Consider the following 24,335-nt stretch of genomic DNA (forward strand, 5'->3'; position numbering starts at 1 on the left):
TAGATAGCACTTTGTAACATTTATGTGCAGATAATTAGTTTCATCTCACCATTTCAGTCCTCAATTTGTGAATTGTGATTGTTGACATTGGGATAAGTATACCTTTTTTATGGGGTATAGTCAGTACTCAAATTTACTGCTAAAAAAAGTTTCTTCACATAATCTCAGTTTTAACCTCAAACATTTTATGAAAAGATGTGATGTTGGGAGCTTATATTAGGGCTGTATTCCTCTGGTTACTATGCTATTTGTAGAGGCCTTATAAAGTGTATTTATCAAGATTCTATAATGTTACTATTGCTATCAGACATCTGCTGAATGAATTGTTTTAGCATTTGACTACACATACACAAATGGGAATTTGGCAAAGATGTAGTTATAATATCTCTACAGAAAAGAAACAGAAAAATCAATGAAAATAGTTAGTATTGCTCTGACTATAATGTTGCTAGTAACCTTGTTAAGTTTTAAAATATAATTCAAGCTGAAAAAATAGTATTGACTTCTTTGATCCCTCAAATCCCCTTCAACTTCCCTGCTCAGCGTGCAACACTGACATGTCCCTGAGAGACATCAACATTTGTGACAACCTCCATAACCAACCTACTGATAGAAACATGAAGAGAATAGCCACAGAGTCATGTCAGTGCGCATGCACTAAAATATTACAACAAATGGTACAAATTTGTTTAAATAGCATTTGAGCAAGACAGACTTTAGAAAAAAAAGTCACCGCAGCAATAGAACTATAATGAGCTTTGTTCCTTGGTTAGGGAGGGGAACATCAGCTAAGATTCCTCGTTCTGATTGTTATTCCTTTGATAGCAAATGCAAGTGTATGTTATTGTCAGCTGAGGATAGCATGAAGCTGAGCAGCAATGCCTCACCAACAATACTCTCTTGTTATCCAAACTGACACATCAATAATGTGTGAGGGTGACTGTGGAAATGCAGACCTGACAAGAGTCTGTATCTTCTGAACAGCAGGTGAAGAAAATATGAACCCAAAATTAGTGTAATTGTTTTTGAAAATTTGAGGCAGCCAGTTAAAATTATAGTTGCCAGCAGCACTACCTTTAGTTTGAAATTAAAAGTTGAGATAGTAAACTGGTTACAATATTCAGCTTTCCCAGTAGCTCATCAACTGCTCACTACATTTTAGAAGTTTTAGACTGAAACAAGAACATTACAATAAAACCCATTTGTTCAAATCTGCTTGCAGTATTACCAGGGACATATTTTAACACAGTTATACCATTTAGAAATTACAGCAAAAGTGACGACTGAAAATAAGCTGAGCAGGTGACTCAATTGATTAATCCAGTGCTCAGTGGGGGTCCAAGCAGGAAATCAAACGGTCCCTGATTCAATTCATTCAGGACGTTGAATTCAGCATTCTCAGGAGACATTGCCAGAAGTCCAGCAAGCTAGGGAAGAGAAAAAAATACACAGCTTTATTGCTATGACTCTTGCAATCAAATATATTGTATGGAGAGTAGGATAAAGATCCTCTGCAGTACCATCCATGGTAAATATCATGTTGACCCTCATTGTCATGAAGAATGAGTATTTGGCTGAGACACAGATGACACCTATGAAACATTTCTGCTCAGGTCAGCTTTACACTTATAGTAATAAAAACTTGCAATGATAATCTTTTTTGAAACACTCTTATCCATAGAAAGAAGAAGTAAAATCAACAACATAATTGTACCACATCGTCAGTCATGCATTTCATTCTGTACACTCTACAAATATGTGCAGTGCTGACAATAACAAGAAGCTCTCATTATTTGTGGGAAATTAACTTTATCTTAGTGCTATGCCCAGTGCATCATTTCCTGTTAACAGGCATCCTGAGAGATTTCTAAAGAATGGGGTATAAATGAGGAACTAAAATCAAAACAGTTATTGACAAGTAACAATTTGTGGCTTGTGGATTTTAAATTATTTAATGAAATAGCTTTTAAATTATTTATTAAAAAGTATTTTACATTAATTTATTGACAAATGTTTTAAATGAATTTATTGGAACAGATTGTAGATAAATGAATTGAGGGAAGTCTTTTTAATACTTCATGGAAATTTTACAGTACATTTATTTTTAGAAATTAATATCGTTAAAGGATTACTTAAATGATCTTTAATTCATCTTAATCAATATAAATTCCATGATTAATTTTAACTGACTAATACAAATAGATATTGTGATTCCATACCGCTTGTATTTACATTCTCAAATAAAATATTTAGAACAACAAAGTTGTGGCACTTTAATTATAACGTGACTAATAAGCATCCCAGTTAAAAGGAGATCATTGCCCATAGTGATCACATTGTTTCTTTGGGTTAATCCTTTCTTATTCTTTCATGGGATGTGGGCATTGCTGGCAAGCATAGCATTTGTTGACCATCCCCAATTGTCCTTGAACTAAGAGATATGCCTTGTCATTTCAGAGGGCAATTAAGAGTCATCCACACTGCTGTGGATCTGAAGTCATAAGACCAGGTGAAGAGAGCAGATTTTCTTTCCAAAAGGACATGAGGGAACCAGGTGAATTTATGCAACAATTGATAACAGCTTCTTGATCATTATTATTGATACCAGCTTTCAATTCCAAGTTTATTAAATTTAATATGAATTCCATGAGCTTCCATTGTGGGATATGAACATTGGTACCTACAACATTCGAGCCTGGGTTACCAGTATCAGTGGTATTACCACCTTGCCATCTTCTCCCAATCTAAAAGGGAAAATAATCAGTATTCTTCTGCCTGAATTCTATGCATCAGTCATGGTCATAAATCCTGTACACAAATACTCCAAAGGACATAATCATCTGTAAATCCCACCAGAGTCAAAAAGTACGATGCTGGAAAAGCACAGTCAGTCAAGCAGCATCCGAGGAGCATGAGAGTCGACGTTTTGAGCATAAGCTCTTCATCAGGAAAGATTATGCTCGAAACATCAACTCTCCTGCTCCTTGGATGCTGCCTGACTGGCTGTGCTTTTCCAGCACCACATTTTTTGGCTCTGATCTCCAAAATCTGCAGTCCTCATTTTCTCCCTGTAAATCTCTCCCGTCAAATAGTTCATCAAAATCATTGCCTGAGTTTTCTGTCTGTTCTTTTGTCACTGCCTTTGTCTCTTAAGTACAACTGTGCCTTTTGTTCTAGGACTCTTTTCATTCCTATTCTCTGCCACCAGTCTTTTACTGATCTTTCCCTTCCGTTCCACTTGTTTCTCTGTGCACATCTCTATGGTACACCATAGAAACATAGAAAGTATGAGTATGAGTAGGCCATCCAGCCATTCGGGCTTCCTTCACTATTAAATATGATCATGGCTGCTCAACTAATTCAGTCCCTCTTCCTGCTTACTCCCTATATCCTATGATCCCTTTAGTACCAAGAACTTGTAACTTCTTCTTGAAACAGTTAATTATGGCCTCAATTGTACAGAATTCCACAGGCTCTCCATTCTTCAGGTGAAGTTTTTTTTTCTCTCATCTTAATCCTAATGGCATCCCTCGACTGTGACCCCAAGTTCTGAACTCACTGGTCATCGGGAACAGCCTTCTTATGTTTACTTTGTGTAGTCGTGTTAAAATTTTATAGGTTTCTATGAGATTCCCTCTCTCATTTTTCTAAACTCCAGTCAATATACAGAGGAACCTCGATTATCCAAATATCGATTATCTGAATATCGGATTATCTGAAGGAGATCCCGAGGTCCCAATAAAAACATTACGTCAAAGAGCTGTTTCAACCCTGATTGTGTCTTTTGTCTACAGGTACAATGATTTAAAACAAACTCAGCTCACTGAAATGCTGCCGAGAACAGTCCTGGAAAGTCCAGGCACCATTTCTAAATGACTGACCTCTCGCCCCCTTCCCCCCCTCTCTCTCCCCACACTTTCCCTGGAATTCTACAGAGGGGTGTACCCTAAACCCCCCTTTCCCCAGAAAATCTCTCCAACATTGTCCTGTACAGAGCAAAGGTGGAACCTGTCAAATTGTTGCAGTAAAAGGTTGTATGTATGTGTGTGTGTGCGCTATTTGGACATTTACCCCTCAAAGGCAGCAACAGTCTGACTGTTGGTGTACAGTCCGGCTGCCCCGGGGGAGGGGAGTCGGCCGTGGGTGCGGGAGGGCGTGAGGCGGGCGGGGCAGGTGTGGACAGGATTGTGGGAATGGGTGGGACCGGATGGGGTTTGGGGGGCAGGGTGGGGGCAGATAGAGTTGGGGGCGGACGGGGTTTGGGAGGGCAGAGTGGGAGCGGGCATGATTGAGGGTTGGGGTGGGGGCGGAGGGGGTTTGGGGTGGGCAGGGGGCTGGCGCACAGTGTGCTGCTGCCTAGTCTCTTGAACAGGGAGCAGACTCCACAGAAAGTCTGAACCCCAGAGGAAATCAATTAACCAAACAATCAATTATCCAAACGAGATAGTGCCCGCCCATCTTGTTCAGACAATCGAGGTTTCTCTGTAATTCTAATTGATCCAGTCTCTCTTCATGTATCAATCCTGCTACCCAGGAATCAGCCTGGTATACCTTTGTGACTCTTTCCATAGTCACAACATGCTCCCTCAGGTAAGGAGACCAAAACTGCACACAATGATCTAGGAGAAAGTGAGGACTGCAGATGCTGGAGATTAGACTCAAGAGTGTGGTGCTGGAAAAGCACAGCAGGTCAGGCAGCATCTGAGGAGCAGGAGAATTGATGCTTCGGGCAGACACCCTTCATCCTGGTGAAGGGCTTATACCCGAAATGTCGATTCTCCTGCTCCTCGGATGCTGCCTGACCTGCTGTGCTTTTCCAGCACCACACTCTCGACACGATGATCTAGGTGTGATCTCACCAAGGTACTGTATAATTTCAGCTAGACTTTTCCACCTCCCATTAGTTTTAAAGAAGAATAATTTTGGATGTGAAACATTAACTTTGTTTTCCTCATCACATCTGCTGCCAGACTTGCTGAGTTTCTCCAAAAGTTTCTGTTTTTATTTCACTGCCCAAGTTCTCTCATATCATATTTTCCGTTTTCCTCCACTCCATCATTAGCGTCTAATAATTTAGGAGTGATAGCCGTGGTCTCTGGAATTCCTTCTCAAACAACTTCACCTGGCTCCATCCCAAACAGTTGGCATTTACATTTATTTACTTAGGAAAGCATCCCAAGGCATTTCACAGAAACATAATCAAACAGGGATTGACCGAGAGCCAAAGAAGATGTGATTCAAAGCTTGACCAAAAGTATGGGCTTTAAAGAAAAATCTTAAAGGATGAGTAAAAAGGCAGAGATAAGTAGAAAAGGCAAGGAACATTAGAAATTAAGGTCTTTTGATGTCCTACTTGAGTAAAGAGAATAAAAGATGGTTAAGATGCCAGAGGTAGATTGGCCGGTTGGAGATTTGGAGGTGGTTACAGAGATATCTGGAATGAGACCATGAAGAATTTTTGCATGAGAGTGAAAATATTATGTAGGTGGCAGCAGGGTACTAGGAGTCAATGTGCATTAGTGAACCAAGCTTGATATGTATTCCAATACAGGCAGCAGAGTATCGTATGAACTTGAAGTCATTGGTAGAGTGACGTTTTTTAAGATTAGATTCCCTACAGTGTGGAAACAGGCCCTTCTGCCCAACAAGTCCACACTGACCTTCCGAACAGTAACCCACCCAGACCCATTTCCCTTTGGCTAATGCACCTAACACTATGGGCAGTTTAGTATGGCCAATTCGCCTGACCTTCACATCTTTGGACTGTAGGAGGAAACCGGAGCACCTGGAGGAAACCCAAGCAGACACGGGGAGAATGTGCAAACTCCACACAGACAGTTGCCCAAGGCTGGAATTGAACCTGGGACCCTGGTGCTGTGAAGTAGCAGTACTAACCACTGAGCCATGAGTTGAGGAAGCAAACTTGAAAGCATTCCAATAATGTAATCTGAAGGGACAAACCCAGGTGCTCTTAATGGTAATCCCTTTAGCCATGTATTTTTACTCCTCTCACTTCCATTTATCCCTTTTCTCAATCAGGACTCACCTCCTTGCTTCTGAAGTGCACTGATGTGAGGAATGCTATATGGATACAACCCCCTGTTGTTTTGGAATGGAAAGTTGGAAAGAAGAAAAAATTAAATTGATTTACAAGGCACTTTCTCAGGATGTCCAAACACACATCATATTCAATGCATGACTTTTAAAATACCAGTACAACCTTAAGTAGATTAATAGTATTATGCAAGTTGAAAGTGAAATTCAGAGTACTATGAAATGTGATTAACTCTCAACATTGATCAATACTATCCTGAGAGGAGATGGGGACTCTTTTCTTTGGTTTACCAGTGTGCAATAGTGATATAATTTATGCAAAAAATGAATGTAGTTTGATTAAAATGTAATTTGCTTAAAATGGTTACATTTCACTTCCCAGTGCTCATGACATCGCAAATATTGGGATTCTAGCAGTGGAGTGAGTGGCAAGACTCCCTTTACTGGCATGTTATGTGGTGCAACATCAATCTAAAGTATGGAATATGCGCCACAGAATGAGACTCCATGAGCTTTTAAATAGGTGGACCAAAACTGTTCACAATGTCCTAGGTGTGGTCTAACTACTATCTTGTATAGCTTTAGCAAGACCTCCCTATTTTAAAACTCCATTCCCTTTGAAATAAAGCCAACATCCTACAAAACTTTCTTAATACTTCTTGAATGCTAGCTTTTTGTGATTTATGCACAAGGATTCCCAAATTCCTCTGTGCTGTAGCTTCCAGCACTCTTTCTCAATTTAAATCATTTTCAGTTCCTCTATTCTTCCTGGATGCCAAGTGCATAACCTCACATTTTCCTGCCTCATATACCATATGCTAAGATTTTGTCCACTCACATCACCTGTCTATATCCCTCTGCAAAATCTCTGTGTCATCCTCAGCACTTGTCTTCACCTATTTTTGTGCCATCTACAAACTTGATAATGGTACATTCATTTTCCTCAACCAAATCATGCATATATATTGTAAATAATGGTAACCCCGTACCCATCCTGTGGCATTCTACAGATTGCCAATTTGAAAATGCACTCTCCCTACCTTGCTTATCCCAATTTTCTGTCTTCTATTAGTTAACAAATCCTTTATCCAGGCTATTATACTACCTCCAACATAAGCTCTTATTAGAACAGCCATAATTTCACTGAATGCCAGAGCAGCTTCGATGAGCTGAATGGCCTACTTATGCTTTCCCCCTCAGGACTCCTCTCTCTTCCCCCGCCCCCCCCCCCCCCCCACCCCACTATTGCATGAATGCTGCTCCCTCCACACTCCACCTCAGCTCTGATGAATACTAATATAGACTCCAAATGTTAGCTTCCTCTCCCCCTCCCTAAATGTTGCCTGACCAGCCGTGATCGCCGCAAGCCAGGCAGCATCAGAAGGCGGAGAAGGGTCACACCCGAAATATCCACTTCTCCACCTCCTCAAGCTGCCTGGCTTGCTGTGTTCTCCCAGCCTCCTGCTGTCTATTTTGGATTCCAGCACCTGGAGTTTTTCTTTGTGTTCTGATGTGAGAACTGGTGTGTTTTCAGCATTTTTGTTTTCAGAAGCACTATTTCTGCTCTTATGTTTTATGATTTTATTTCCTTAAGTCTCTACAATGATGACATTTACCAACCTACTTTAAAGATGACCATACCCAAAAGTTCTCCTACCTTGTTTCATGTATCAGTCATTTAATGTTAAAGTGGTTTAAACTGTAATCTATTTCAACACATACCAGACCTAAATGTACACAATATTGTAAATTAATCTGGTACCGAATGTTTTCTTTTAATTTAGAAGTCATTTTCTATGACCACGAATCACTCCTAGCCCCTCAATCCGAGTTTCCATTTCTAGCTTTTAAACTCTTCTACAAAATTCACTTTTCCAACTGAGCCTCTGACCTTTCCCAACTCTAATGTTGACTCATTTTAACATTATTGATTAGTGGTGCTGGAAGAGCACAGCAGTTCAGGCAGCATCCAAGGAGCTTTGAGATTTCAAAGCTCCTTGGATGCTGCCTAAACTGCTGTGCTCTTCCAGCACCACTAATTCAGAATCTGGTTTCCAGCATCTGCAGTCATTGTTTTTACCTAGCTCATTTTAACATTATTCTTGTTATTTTACTTTAATACGGTGGCACAGTGGTTAGCACTGCTGCCTCACAGCGCCAGAGACCCGGGTTCAATTCCCGCCTCAGGCGACTGACTGTGTGGAGTTTGCACGTTCTCCCCGTGTCTGCGTGGGTTTCCTCCGGGTGCTCCGGTTTCCTCCCACAGTCCAAAGATGTGCAGGTCAGGTGAATTGGCCAGGCTAAATTGCCTGTAGTGTTAGGTAAGGAGTAAATGTAGGGGTATGGGTGGGTTTCGCTTCGGCGGGTCAGTGTGGACTTGTTGGGCCGAAGGGACTGTTTCCACACTGTAATGTAATCTAATCTAATTGCAAGTTATTACGAATCTTAGAACTTTGTCTGAAATAGCCTCACATGGTAGTTCAATTTTCTGTAAAGTGGTGACTAACCAGATAAGCACTTCCTCCAAATAGTACAGTATATTCATTCATTTAATTTTTAAAAACCCCGTGGGTGGCACGGTGGTACAGTGGTTAGCACTGCAGCGCCTGAGACCCGGGTTCAATTCCTGCCTCAGGCGACTGACTGTGTGGAGTTTGCACGTTCTCCCCGTGTCTGCGTGGGTTTCCTCCGGGTGCTCCGATTTCCTCCCACAGTCACAAAGATGTGCAGGTCAGGTGAATTGGCCATGCTAAATTGCCCATAGTGTTAGGTAAGGGGTAAATGTAGGGGTATGGGTGGGTTTCGCTTTGGCGGGTCGGTGCGGACTTGTTGGGCCAAAGGGCCTGTTTCCACACTGTAATGTAATCTAAATCTAATCAAGAGAACTTACAGATGCTAAAAAAATCAGAAACATAAATAGAAATTGCTGGAAATAATCTCAGCAGGTCTGACAGCATGAATGGAGAGAAATCAGAGTTAACTCTTCGGATCCAGTGACCTTTGCCCAGAACGTTCATTTCTCAGCTCCAAACGCAGACCCAGAGGGTTCTGTAAATCAGCTCCGCCTGCTGGTTTCTGGTGGCCACTGCGCTTCCCGGTTTGTTTACCGTCACGCTCCCCCTGGTGGGGGCTGGAGGTGCTGCTGGCAGCTGGCACGGTGCCGTGGCTCAGCAGCGCTCGCACTCGTTCCCAAGTTGTTCCCTTTTCAGTTCCGATGTAGCCGGATTCTGCTGAGATCTCAGCACCATGTCCTTCCTGAGTAGCTCCCCCTCCTACAGCTCGCTCACCGGCTTCGAGGAAGAACTCCCAGCCGACAACCTTGTCCTGTTCGAGGTGGCCTGGGAGGTGGCGAATAAAGGTAAGGGCTGCAGTTCGGACTGCGGCGGCTGCAGGAAGCTCCGGGGGCGGCCGGCTCAACATACTCGGCCGGGACAGGCAAACTAACAGCAAGCCCCACTCACTGGGCGACTCTGTCACTAGCTGTGTCTCTATCGGAGCAGCTCCTCATCTACCCTTCGTGCAATGCAGCAACACGCACGCTGCGTATGGTTTTTATTTTTTTTAAAAAAACGCGTTGATCTATTTGTAAAGTGAGCTTTGCTGATCTGACATTTCAAATGTCATATTACCATAGCACCACATTTCAATATTGTTGAGGTTCGGTACAGGCGCATTATAGTTTTAAGAGAAAAAAACAACCGTTTTCAATTCTGCATATTTCCCCAAGATAAGAATGTAAAGGTCAAGGACAAGAAAAAGGTCATCCTCGCCACATCTAAACTCATCCTGCACATAATGTTGAAGGAATCCCAGGCAATGCTCAGGTTTCCTGCTTGCTTGGGTCTTGGCGTCAGATCAGCTGTGAGCAGTCTCTCGTAATATTATGTATAGTAACAATTATTTTACCTGTTTTGCTGACTCACTAACAGGACATTTGTGATGTTTTGCCTGAATACAATTGTTCTCTGAAGCTGTACCACTGTTCATCTTCAAGTAGCAGACGTTCTGCTTAAAATGTGTACTTCAATATGGATTTACTCAAGAAAGTTTCAAAACTACTGCAACCATGTATCTAGTTTTCCCATCATTACATCTTGAATATATTTTGTTTTAGCCACTATTCAAACCAGATTATTATTCTAAATGTGTTATTCTTCTGAGTTTAAAACGTGTATATGTTTTTAAACTCATTTTATGTGTCCTTGTCGTTTTTACTGGCATATTTTGAAGTAATGATCTGGGTTGCCCATATATGGACCATTTGTGATGTTGTAACCTTGATCCATGTTCACCTTGACTCTCTTTATATCTGGTAATATCAAGTATAATCTATTACTGTGAAAGATTGTATTAGGTAGTTTTTTTTTAACAAAGAAAAATATGTAGAATATCCCTACTTTCAATCTGTTGAGGCTTGGGCCTGTTTCTGAAAGGTCATGTGAATAGCCTGCTCCCAGCCACTGTTCATATTGCTAGATCTCTTCCTTGCTGGAAGGTGTCCAGTTTCCAACTTGGCGTTTTCCCATTTTGACACAATGAAACAAGAGAGAACTCTGAGTGCCACTGTACAGGCTGCTTGTATATATGATTTTGGCTTAATTGTCAAAATGAAGGTAGGTGACAACACATTTAAGACTGAAGCATGTAGTGGGTGCTAATGAACTTATTTTATCTTGTAAGGAGATCTTCCTTTTTCTTCTGCTGCCCACCAGGGATTGTTAGCCACACTGGAATTTAGTTCCATTAATGCTAACTATCTTCTAACCTCTTATCCCAATGGCTGTTCTTGATGTGTGACTTGAAACAGTGAGTGTTGGCAGATTGATTAATTAAACAGGCTGAGCAGAAATTCAGAATTCAACCTGAGGCTTCTTTGGTTTGTGGAGTCATTCCACATTGAGCATTACGTTTACCAATTAAATTTGTAATAAAATTATTTCACCACATAATAACTCTTTACGTAAAGCCAGAGCATTTAAATATGAATGGCCAGAACAATGACTCTGACTTAGTTAGGTGTACTGTTGCATATTAAACTTGTGCTGTTGCATATTAAACATGCGCTGGTGTCTGAGGTTTGTGTATTTTTGGGTTGGGAAGATGAGGGAATTGTGGGTCTGGATCTCTGGTCTGTCCATTGATGAGTTACTCACCCAATTTATAAGGCAAATGATGTTTACACAATCACTAGTTTTACAAGAATAAAGTTAGTGCCTTCAGGAGAATAGATCAAAGAAATAAAGAAGAAATATAACCAGCAAAATTAGTGAGCATGCCGACACGTATGTCTTGTTTGTACTATTGTCCATATTTGATCTAGCAAAGGGTTCAGTGTCTTGGACAATAGATCACTTGGGCATTTCTTTCAGTTTGGGGAAGTGATAGCCTAGTGGTGTTATCTTTAGACTGTTAATCCAGAAACTCAGCTAATGTTCTGGGGACCCATCTGCCATGGCAGATGGTGGAATTTGAATCTGGAATTGAGTCTAATGATGACCATGAAACCATTGTTATTTGGAAAAAACCCATCTCGTTCACTAATATCCTTTAGGGAAGGAAATCTGTCATTCTTACCTGGTCTGGCCTACATGTGACTCCAGACCAACAGCAATGTGGTTGACTCCTAACTGCCCTCTGGGCAATTAGGGATGGACAATAAATGCTGGTCTAGCAAGAGATGCCCACATCCCATGAACAAATTCAAAAAAGAACAGACCTCATTATGAAAGGAACCACCAATGAATGCCAGGTGCATTTGGGCTGAGGATTCTAGTAATATTGACTATAAATGAACACTCCTTTTTGAAGAAGAGCCTTCCATTTTCCTTTCCACCCTCTCCATTCCATAGGACTATCTCGTACATTTTAAAAATACATTCATAGGATGAGGGTATTGCTGGCTAAAACAGCATTTATTGCCCATCCCTAATTGTTAAGAGTCAACCAGACTGTTGTGGGCCTGGAGTCATGTGTAGGTCAATCCCGTTCCCTAAAGGACATTGGTGAACCAAGTGGGTTGTTCCTGACAATTGGTTCATGGTCATCACTAGAGTCTTAATTCCAGATACTTTTGTTGAAATCAGATTTCACCATCTGCTATGTTGAGATTAAAACCCAGGTTCCCAGAATGTTATCTGTGTCTCTGGATTAACAGTCCAGTGATAATACCACTAAGTCATTGACTCCCCTTAAAAATCTGTGTAGATGTTACATACAGTAAAATAGAAACTAAGATAAATTAGGAATAGTGAATGGGTGACAGCAAGTAGTAACTTTGAACATCTGTAGATTGAGGTGGGAAAGGAATGTAATAAGTTTTACAGTTTTCAGTTCCTGGAATTTGGGTAAATGATGATTCAGTGAAATGTGATTGCAAGATTGAGAGCGATAATGTTGAACATGTAATTTAGATCAATTTCATTGCAATTCACTAATTCTGAATGGGCAGCAGTGGGGAGAGTGTCAGACTTCATCCTGATCAGCATTTCTGATTAGTCATAAGACACATACATCTAATTTAGCAACAGATGATATTGCAGACCGAATACTAACTTGAAATAGGAGGAGTGTTTTGCTCCAAGCATCAGTTTATGGGTACAGATCAGCCACGAAGCTGCAGTGATAATTCTAAAACTCCTTTAAACCACATAAAGATTGATCAGATTAATAAAACCTAATTTTCATTTTGTATTTTGACTTCCAAAATGTTGCAAAATACATGTTTTGGTGTTTTGTATTTTTAAAATAAATGCAGGAGGTTAAAAAGACTTTTAGCAAGAACCAAACCGAAATCAGTGCAAAGACTGCAGTGGATCAGCAGCTGATGCATAAATGCCCCCACTGAAGTTGTTTTCCCCTCTCCCTCTCCCTGACAGTATTACTGAGAACATGGCAGTGTCACTATTGGTACATTTCAGAATAGAGTTGCCCAGACATGATGGACTCAAACTGAAAGTGATTAATCATCTCCACAAATTACAGTATTTTCAGCAACAAATTGGAACAATAAAAATAAATTGGTTGTCTTCTGTTAATAAGTATAGCAGCTATGCTACTATTTTCAACAATGTTTCACATCATTGCAAAGATATACTCTTGTATTGTACTACTTGCGTTCAAGTTTAAAATTCAATGTTAATTGTTTCTTGGAGATTGTTTTGCTGCTCTCAGCTGTGTAGGGGTTTAACAACTCTGAGATATGAATATTAGAGCAGATCTAAAGTTTGCATCTTTCGAAAGGCACAACAACACATTTGTTTGAAGAAATTGCTGGGGGAACTCAGTTGATCTAGCAGCATCTGTGGAGAAAAAGCAGAGTTAATGTTTCGAAGAAGGGTCGCTGGACTCCAAACATTAACTTTATTTGCTCTCCACAGACGCTGCCAGACCTGTTGAATTCCTTAAGCAAATTCTGTTTTTGTTTCAGATTTCCAGTATCATAGTTATTTGTTTTATTCTACTTTTGTTTAGAAATTATTTGAAGAATATCATTCCAAAATGTAGCTCAACATCAACATTTTTAAAATCTTTTGTGAATGTCCTCAACCCCGGATTCCACTAAGCGCCAAGAATTAAAACATGCTTAGAGTACAGAACCACCCTGATTATCTGAACTTCAATTATCCAAATTTCGGATTATCCGAACAAGATCTCATGGTCCTGGAACAACATTATCCAAACAAAAGACTCCTTGCCCGTGGCGTTCAGATAATCGAGGTTGTTCTGTATACCTATGATTTCACCCCATTTTGACTCACCTCTGTTTTAGGGAGAGCTTTGTTTTGAAATAATCATATTGCAAAGTCATACAGCAGATTGTTCAGTGAAGGTCTTTTAAATATATAATTTAAAAGTGTTATTTTACAGTAGATTTTGTGTTTTGTCCTAACTTTGAGGAAATAACAATATTGAACCTGAGTTCGCAAAATCTCATATAATTTATTTTGAAACCCCACAATCTATCAGAGAATAGACAAATGTATAGATACATAGCACCACTCACTACCTCAGGGCAATCCAAAGTGCCTTAGAGTCAATGCAATTTTTTTTTTGAAGAGTAGTCATTGTTGTTAGGAGTGTTACTTTGAAAGTTAAAATTCCCTGATCTTGGCTGTAGTAAAGGTTTCTGTCATCAGTTTGCTTCTGTTAGACTCTCTACTTGTTGCTGTTCCCTCTATTGAAGTCTAGTCAACTTCCTGTCTTACTTGTAAACTTCACTGTCCAAAACTCTACATACAAATAAAATGGCACTTCGCACTTGGAGTTGAACACACAACTGCTGTACTCATCCTGACACCGAGCCAAACGCCATCAAATCATTTTTGAAATGTCAGTACCATATCAGATCAACAGAAGAGCCACATGCTACTTGGCATTGCTGGGTCTGGAATATAAATGTAATATTCGTAAAGTAGGTGAATGTAAAATTAATTCACAACAAAGTTTACTCATCCTATCTTTACTGTCTCCAACAATTAATTAATTTTCACCGTCTCTAATCCTGCATGGACTATAAACAGACTTTGGGCTGAATGAGTGTAATCATGTATATGCTTGTCATTTTATTATCCTGCTATAAATGACTGTCCCATGTAACCCTGGCAACTGAAATCTGAGCTGAAAATGTGTTGCTGGAAAAGCGCAGCAGGTCAGGCAGCATCCAAGGAGCAGGAGAATCGACGTTTCAGGCATGAGCCCTTCTTCGGGAATGAGGAAAGTGTGCCAAGCAGGCTAAGATAAAAGGTAGGGAGGAGGGACTTGGGGGAGAGGTGTTGGAAATGCGATAGGTGGAAGGAGGTCAAGGTGAGGGTGTTAGGCCGGAGTGGGGGTGGGCGCGGAGTGGTCAGGATGAAGATTGCAGGTTAGGAAGGCGGTGCTGAGTTCGAGGGTTGGGACTGAGACAAGGTGGGGGGAGGGGAAATGAGGAAACTGGAGAAATCTGAGTTCATCCCTTGTGGTTGGAGGGTTCCTAGGTGGAAGATGAGGTGCTCTTCCTCCAGCTGTCGTGTTGCTGTGGTCTGGCGATGGAGGAGTCCAAGGACCTGCATGTTCTTGGTGGAGTGGGAGGGGGAGTTGAAGTGTTGAGCCATGGGGTGGTTGGGTTGGTTGGTCCGGGTGTCCCAGAGGTGTTCTCTGAAACGTTCCGCAAGTAGGCGGCCTGTCTCCCCAATATAGAGGAGGCCACATCAGGTGCAGCGGATGCAGTAAATGATGTGTGTGGAGGTGCAGGTGAACTTGTGGCGGATATGGAAGGATCCCTTGGGGCCTTGGAGGGAAGTAAGGGGGTAGGCATGGGCGCAAGTTTTACATTTCGTGCGGTTGCAGGGGAAGGTGCCGGGAGTGGAGGTTGGGTTGGTGGGGAGTGTGGACCTGACGAGGGAGTCACGGAGGGAGTTGTCTTTTTGGAACGCTGATAGGGGAGGGGAGGGAAATATATTCCGGTGGTGGGGATCGTTTGGAGGTGGCGGAAATGACGATGGATGATACGATGTATATGGAGGTTGGTGGGGTGGTAGGTGAGGACCAGTGGGGTTCTGTCCTGGTGGCGGTTGGAGGGGCAGGGCTCAAGGGCGGAGGAGCGGGAAGTGGAAGAGATACGGTGGAGGGCATCGTCGACCACATCTGGGGGGAAATTGCGGTCTTTGAAGAAGGAGGCCATCTGGGTTGTTCGGTATTGGAACTAGTCCTCATGGGAGCAGATGCGGCGGAGACGAAGGAATTGAGAATATGGGATGGCGTGTTTACAGGGGGCAGGGTGGGAGGAGGTGTAGTCTAGGTAGCTGTGGGAGTCAGTCGGTTTATAGTAAATGTCCGTGTTGATTCGGTCGCCCGAGATAGAAATGGAGTGGTCGAGGAAGGGGAGGGAGGAATCTAAGACTGTCCAGGTAAATTTGAGGTTGGGGTGGAAGGTGTTAGTAAAGTGGATGAACTGTTGAACCTCCTCGTGGGAGCACGAGGCAGCGCCGATACAGTCATTGATGTAGCGGAGGAAAAGGTGGGGGGTGGTGCCAGTGTAGCTGCGGAAGATGGACTGTTCCACATATCCTACAAAGAGGCAGGCATAGCTGGGGCCCATGTGGGTGCCCATGGCTACTCCTTTGGATTGGAGGAAGTGGGAGGATTGGAAAGAGAAGTTGTTCAAAGTGAGGACCAGTTCAGTCAGTCGAAGGAGGGTGTCAGTGGAAGGGTACTGGTTTGTACGGTGGGAAAGGAAGAAGTGGAGGGCTTGGAGGCCTTCGTGATGGGGGATAGAGATGTATAGGGACTGGATGTCCATGGTGAAGATAAGGCGTTGGGGACCGGGGAAGCGAAAATCATGGAGAAGGTGGAGGGCGTGGGTGGTGTCCCGAACGTAGGTGGGGAGTTCTTGGACTAAGGGGGACAGGACCGTGTCAAGGTATGCAGAGATGCATACTGAAACTGAAATATGAGACTGCTGCTGTCAAATGTTACTGACTACACACTGTAATCAACAAGCAATGTCTTCCTTGCTGTTGATTACAGTGATTACTAGTTTTTGATACATGCGTGGTTAATTATTGTTTGTCCAACTGACTCAATAGTTAGGGTATTTTCTGTGATGTCGCATACTTCTCAGTACAAAGCAACATATCCTCTAACTCGACATGAGCAGCACCACAGGGGCTCTGCTAGGTTTGAGAAAGAAGCTCTCGCACTTTTGAAAAAAAACGGGAGAGTTGAAAATGTTTTCAAAGGAAGTTGTAAATAATGTTAAAAAAATTAGCCCCGGAGATAAATACCTGAAATGGTAACTTATATTTTTGTGGTGTTTGGATTGAGGTGGATTTTTAGTTCAAAGAATTTAGCTTTCATGAGGACACTTCAGATCTTAACATTTTGTTTTTCAATTGAGCTTTTTCCCTTTCTTTCTCTTAAAAGCCTAATTCCTTCAGGTCAATACTTCCATTGATGATGGTTGCCTGACAACACCTCACCTTGCTGATTATTCTTCATATATGAAGTTAAGCATTGATAGTTGGTTAGATATTAACAGAAGGGGACATCAAAGCTTTACCTGATCATTTCTACCCAATTTCATTGATTGTCCATGCCTCAAGAAATGTCACTTAGTACTGAACAAGATTGGGAAACCTGACTCATTTAGCCTCTTCCTATCCCAGCAATGTTGTAATCCATTTTTGGCATCAGTCAGACTGAGACTTGCATAGGTTGGGGATAGGAGTCAGGGCTGCCAGGTCTATAAAGATTGATTTGCCTTTTTTAAGTGCTAGTTTTACTGAAATGATTCACTTAATGTAAAATAAAACTTGCTGATCTTTTTTCAAACCCAGGAGAGAGCTATATTTTTTAAAAATCTATAAAAGATACATTATCTGGTTTTAATGCTTCCGAAATCTTACAGTATGGTCCTTACAATATGAATAATTTCAACAAGTTGAATTAATGAAGTGCCTTTATTGTAGGAAGATTTACAAGGCACTTCACAGAAAGATAATTGAACAAAACTTGACATGATTCCAAAGACTTGAAGATCTCAGTGAGGATGGTTAAAAGCTTGGTCTGAAATAAAGTGGTAATAAGGAGGACATAGAGAAATGGAGAGACAGTGAAGATAATTGAAGGAACAATAGAATGCTGGGCAACCCCAATCTACCAATTACTGTCCCATCACCTTACTCACAATCATCAGTCGAATGAATGTGGAAGGGGTAATAAACAGTGCTGACTAGCAATGCTTGCTCAGCAACTGTCTGCTCACTGACACTCAGTTTGAGTTCTGCCAGTGTCACTTAGCTCCTGACGTCATTACAACCCCTTGGTCCAAGCTTGGACAAAAGATCTGCATTCGTGAGGTGAAAGTGTCTGCCGTTAACACAAAAGGCAACATTTGTCTGCCTGTGACATCAAGGATTAAAGTTGATAAGAATTAGAAGGAAAACTTTCCAGTAGTGGACACAGCCCAGCATGAAGGAAGTTTGTTATGGTTATTGGGGGCCAATTAGCTCAGTGCCAGGCCATTGTTGTAAAGGCATAGCAGTGCATTCGTGAGGCCAACCAACCGTCTGTTTCATCAGTGACCTTCCCTCCCTTATTTAGTCAGAAAGTGGGGATGTTTACTGATGGTCACTGATAATTGCACAATTTCCAGCACCCTTCATGACTCCTCAGGTTCTGAGGCAGACCATGTCCACATGTAGCAAGGCTTGGACAACATTCAGGCTTAGGCTGATGGGAAAAATGGAATTCACACCAATCAAAGGCGAGGCAATGACCATCTCTAATATCAGAGAATCTAGAATATCCTTGTAACATACAATAACATGACTGTCTCTGAATTCCCCCTTTATTAACATGCTGGTATTACCACCAACGAGAAACTGAGTAGGACCAGCATATAAACTTTTGGTTACAAGAGAAGGCTGGGAAATTTATGGTAAGAATTTTGTCACCTATCTCTCCAATGCACCATCTATAAGACAGGTGAGGAATGTGATGGAATATTCTAGACTTGCAGGTCTAAACAAAGCTAGAAGTTGATAACATCCAGGACAAAGCAGCTTCCTTGAATGGCATCTGATTTGCCACTTTAATCATTCAGTCATTCCACCACGGATGCACAATGGCAGCATGTTCATGATGCACTCTAGCAACTCATGGAGGCACTGCTGATAGTTGCCAAAATTAAGGACAGTGGCAGCAGATCAGAACACCACCATCTTCCAGATCTCCTTCAAGCCACAGTCCATCCTGACTTGGAACAATATTGCTGTTCCCTTGCTGTCGCTATGTCAAAATTTAAAAGCACCATGAGTTATACCTGCATAAGTACACTGTAGCAGTTCACCAATATAGCTCACCACCTTCCTCTCCAGGACAGTTAGAGATGGTCAACAATTGTTGGCCTTGCCATTGACAACCATATTCCGTGAAAGAATAATGAAAAGTTTGGGGACTACAGAATGGCATTAAAGTGAGGAGTAAATAATCTCTTCAGTGATCAGAGTCGGAATATCATGAAATTCAAACGTTTTTTACATCTAACTCAGGCCTATCATTGAAAGTTACTCTCAGTAGCCCACAATATGAAATATGGATCATTTCAATTGTTTATAAATTGGAAAAATATCAAAGCACAATCTGCACAGTTGGAAAAATGGGAAAATATCAAGAAATAGAAGCAAAGGTTGTAAGTTAAATATGTATTTGTTGTTAAAGTGATATTTTGCCATGACAAGGGGAAGAATTAAGTGTTGTATCATTACATAAGAAGTGTTGCAGGCTAGTGATGACATTCTGATCCATTCTCTGTGGAGATTTGCTAATCTTTTGTAGATATTTGATAAATATCAGTCCTGTAAAGAGTAACTAAATACAATTTAACTGAATCAGTTAAATTTTGAATTGTGAGACATTTGTGCCGCTGTCTATTATTTACACTGTTAAATATATTTGGAGATTTCCCTGTAGTGATTTGAATGGGTGGGGTCAGAATCCATGAGATGGTACTTGATGCCTGACCTTTGGAAGATGTAGTCAAATGAACTTATTTTTATTGCATTCGTTTGTGAGAATATATAGGTCTTGAAGTATAATTTCCCTTTGTTCAATTCTGACTTTTTTTTTTCTGTTCTAGTCGGTGGTATCTATACTGTCATCCAAACCAAAACTAAGTTGACAGTAGATCAGCTTGGAGAGAATTATATTCTGATTGGTCCCTACTTTGAGAACAGCGTCAAAACACAAGTGGAGCTGATTGAGCCACCAAACTTGGCCATTAAACGAACTATTGATTGCATGAGCTCCAGAGGCTGCAAGGTATTGTAAATTCTTCACATTCTGTTGAGTTGGGAATAACTTGGCTGTTTGACTGGTTACATGATTTGGAGATGCCGGTGTTGGACTGGGGCGTACAAAGTTAAAAATCACACAACACCAGGTTATAGTCCAACAGGTTTAGTTGGAAGCACTACCTTTTGGGGCTACCTGATGAAGGAGCAGCACTCCAAAAGCTAGTGCTTCCAATTAAACCTGTTGGGCTATAACCTGGTGTTGTGTGTTTTTTAACTTTGACTGGTTACATTGTGGCATTTTAAACAGCATAGGACGTCCCTTTATGTGGATATTATAAACAGCATATGATCTGGCTGTACTTCAATATTGTAAAGAGTTAGAAGTAGCTAAATATGACAGTCCATGACTTATCTGTATTCTTGAATGTTGAGATTTTTTAATTCTTCATTTTATTTGTACCATAGCTAAATATATTTTGGAACATACTGGTGAATTTTCCATTGAGTTGAAAGCTGTGTTTTTGAGCTTGTAAGTCTGCTAAATCTATAGATTAATCATTATTTCTGTTGTTGTATGTGAGACCTTGCCAGAAGGAAAGACTTCGAACAGGGTTGTGGATGCGCAAACCACCCTTCCAGAAAGGAAGTGAAGACAGTGAACGGAAGTGGGTTAAACTGTTAGAAAATATTCTCGAAATTATAGTGCTTGGTATCAGGGTGAGACATGCAGCAACCAGGAGACAAGCAGCAGATATTTCTGACTTGGGAAGTAATGGTTGTGGATGGCACCTTGTTATTGTAACTGTGAGATTGCCAAAAAAAAAAACAAAATATAGTTGGTTGGCTCATTATTCAGAGAAAAGTGCACCCAGATCTTCAGTGGCCCAGTATTGTTCACCGTGTCCCTTGTTGGAAAAGGAAATGGATGGTGGACATTTTTGAAGCCGGGTTACGATTATGATTGCGATTTGGTTTTTAGTTTGTCTTTAAGAGCTAATTACAGGGTGGCAATGGAATGTTCATAATGTCTATATTTTGCAGAATCCTGTAGAACTATTATCAACATATTCACAAATTGGTGCTAAGACATTCCATCCTCCCCTTTACCACAACTAGCATTTTCAATTCTACTGAATATGTTCAATTTGATGCAAAATTTTCTTTTTAAACGAAATGTAATTTGGGGACAAAATTGAAATTGAGAGAGAAAGTTTTGTCTCAAATGATTGTTCAGTAATGAAATTAGAAAAATAATTTAAATGGAAAATATTCTGGGATATATGCAAAACCATTGTCACAAAGGAACATTGATGATGACTAGATACTTAAATAAGATGAATGCAGTGTCCTTATAAGGATTTAAAGATTTAAAGTCTGGGTGGTTGAATGTACATATCCCTGGGGTCCAGTTGGCTCTGAAACAAGGAAACTCCCTTCTGGCTGTTTGCTATAATGTAAAATTAATTTGAGATATTGTCTGCTTGTACTTAACACCAAAGTCTGACACTAAATTAATAGTTTCACTCAGAGGCCACAAGATGGTTAATGTGGGAAAATGCTTAGTTTGAGGTAATTGTTTTGGCATGGAGCTGTGTAAAGGAAGTCAGGAGTAACATGATGATGCATAAAAAATAATTTAGGGAAAAAACAGAGTCCCAAGCTGATGAAAACAAATGGGCTCAAAGACTAAGGAGTTATTAGGAATGGTGAATAAATGTTTACTCAAGGAGGCTGGGGAAGGAGGGTGAGGTATGGGGGTGACTGGGAGGAGGGAGAGAATGCCAAAGGAGGTCTGATCATCAATGGAGGAGCACATTTGCTTGATGAGGGAGTGAGGATGGGTCCCCATGAGACCACAGCAGAGTTGAGGGGTCAAGTAATTTAGGAGAAGCATCCCCTGGAAACGAGTTGTTACTTAACCCCTTGGGAACAGAAAATGGATTACTGGGATGAACTGTTTGTGGAAGTAAGAGAAGTAGTGTACAATATGTCTCAAAGGAGTTTGACAGTAAAACATATTGTTTGACAATCTATATCTACATGCATTTAAACATGCAATTATTGACAAAGAACATTCAACATTAAAGTATTAGCATTAATTTTTGAATCAAGTAGGCCAATGTATAATATGCAACTCTCCAGTGTATAAAATATACATTTCACTTAACTCCGTTCTTGAATGCCTTGAATAATGCAGTAATTTGTATAACAAATAGGGTTTGGGCAAAAATATAATTCTGTTTATTGCTATTAGTTGTTGAAAATTGTGGTGATGTGAACTTTATTCCATTGTTTGTGTCATCATACCAATGTGTAATAGCAGGAAAATATTCACAAGTCTGCCAGCCATAAGACTCTAAAGAATCTCCCAAAGTGCATCATTATTCATAAATCAAGAAACCATGTAAATGTTCTGATGCATTAAGCACTCTCAGGTCAATCCATATTGATCTTGACACTGGATGTCTGAAATGGAAAATGCATTATTCCCCAACAATAATGTCAACCAAAGAGATGTGCATCAAAATCACAGAGAATCCTTCCAAAATGCTTTATGTATAATTCATTGTTTTGAAGTTTGAAAATGCAGCAGTCATTTGGTGCCCAGTTGTATCAAACAACCTGATGAAACTTTTTATTGTTTGATGCCAACAACATTGACCAGGACACCAAAAGAACTCCCTTTTCTTCATTGACATCATGTTAAGGATCCACTCAATTCACCCAAAAAGTACTAGGGATCATTCCTTCAGTACTGCATCAGAGTATCTGTCTATGCTCTGTGCTCAGAACAGAACTTGAGCCCACAATCTTAATTTTTTAGGATTGGGAATGCTACACACAGAGCCAAGCTTGGAGCCTGTATTTATTTAGTTTTGTTAACAACCTTTAACCATTAATAAGGTATAAAACAAATAGATTCCTGAACATTAAAAAGTTTTAAACCTAATTATCAAAAGAACAGTGCAATTGTTAAAATAATGTTTCTTTAGGTTGTATTCTGTCATGAAAATCTCTCCTGCATGATCAATGTGTTCTATTTTGCTAACATGTTCACAGCTGTGACATTGCCCTTTGCCTATTAATAACCTTATTCTAGCAAGTGTCGTCTGAAGAGAACTATATTTGTACATAGACATCAGAAATGTCAAGGACAAGATGAGGCCATTCAGCCAATTGAAGTTCACCTCTGTAACCCCCTTACTTTCCCATTATATACCCAGGCAGCAAACTAAATTCCCTAATGTCTTGCCCTCTACCACTTATTTTAAATATTTCACCATGTATTAAGTGAAGAATATTTTAATCTATTTCAAAGTTACCTTTTAACTTTTTACATTTTTCATGCCACCCTAGTTACATAATACTCTGGACTTATCTATACCATTTTATATTTTACATATATCATCAACAAGTACGTGCTTAACCATCATCTAAAGATACTCATTTCTTTGTCACTTGTAAATGTTTGTGTTGTTTCTCTTTATTTACATCAGTTCTGATGCACGCTTATTATGTTACTATGAGATACATCTCATGTAAAATTTCCTGTATATTCCAGCCAGTAAAAGGGATAATGTTAAATGATCCTTGTATAAAATATTGTTAGATACAACAGGTGTTCAATGAACAGACCTTTCTTTGTATTGATGTTATTGAGCACCATCAGAGAACCTGCTAGAGGGAGGTGAGCAGAAAATTGAGACCAAAAGAAAGAAAAGCGTTGGTAAGCTACAATAGATAGGAAATAGCATCAGTGGGTTGATTAGTGGGTTGATTCCTATGGGTGTAGCCTCTAAGTTCAGATACAGCACCATCTCCTAGAATGATTCATCAGAAGTGCCAGTGGACGATTTATCTCAGCCTCCTCCAGTGGTCCCCATTATCACAGATACCAGTCTTCTGCCAATTCAACACAATCCATGTGAGATCAAGAAATATTTGGAGGTATTGGATACTGAAAAGGTTATGGGCCCCGACACCATTCCAGCAATAGTACTGAAGACTTGAACTCCAGAATGTGCCAACCCCCTAGCCAAGCTGTCCCAGTACAGTTACAATACTGGCATTTACAATGTAGGAAATTGCCCAGATATGTCCTGTTCACAAAAGGCAGGACAAATTTAACCCAGTCAATTACAGCCCCATCAGTCTACTCTCGATCATTAGTAAAGTGATGGAAGGTGCCATTAACAGTGCTATCAAGCGGCACCTGCTCAGTGACGCCCAGTTTGGATTTCGCCAGGACCACTCAGCTCCTGACCTCATTACAGCCTTGGTCCAAACATGGACTAAAGCGCTGAATTGCAGAGGTCGGGTGAGAGTGACAGTCCTTGACCTTAAGGCCGCTTTTGAGTGTGGTATCATGGAGCCCTACCAAAACAGGAATCAGTGGGTATTGGAGAAAAACTCTCTGCTGGTTGGTGTCAAACCTGGCACAGAGGAAGATGGTTGTGATTGTTGGAGGTCAGTTATCTCAGCTCCAGGACATGTCTGCAGAGGTTGCTC

The 24,335-nt window shown here is 40.7% G+C and overlaps 1 protein-coding gene across 2 annotated transcripts in view; it reads left to right on the top strand.

Moving 5' to 3' along the window:
• The first annotated feature begins 9,188 nt into the window (after positions 1–9,188).
• The window catches only part of LOC122558096 (glycogen [starch] synthase, muscle-like), a 79,778-nt gene continuing 64,631 nt past the window's right edge, over positions 9,189–24,335 (top strand). The window contains exons 1-2 of one of the 2 annotated variants that reach the window (XM_087996620.1): positions 9,189–9,412; positions 19,670–19,851. In XM_087996620.1, the coding sequence (XP_087852746.1) occupies positions 9,301–9,412; positions 19,670–19,851 (294 nt within the window). In that variant the 5' untranslated portion in view covers positions 9,189–9,300. The remainder of the gene's footprint in view (positions 9,413–19,669; positions 19,852–24,335) is intronic. The other variant, XM_087996621.1, reaches the window with a different exon arrangement.

The sequence above is a fragment of the Chiloscyllium plagiosum genome, unplaced genomic scaffold (genome assembly GCF_037043375.1).
Source record: "Chiloscyllium plagiosum isolate Xiang-an unplaced genomic scaffold, Cpla_swu_hap1 HiC_scaffold_18, whole genome shotgun sequence".
Lineage (NCBI taxonomy): Eukaryota > Metazoa > Chordata > Chondrichthyes > Orectolobiformes > Hemiscylliidae > Chiloscyllium > Chiloscyllium plagiosum.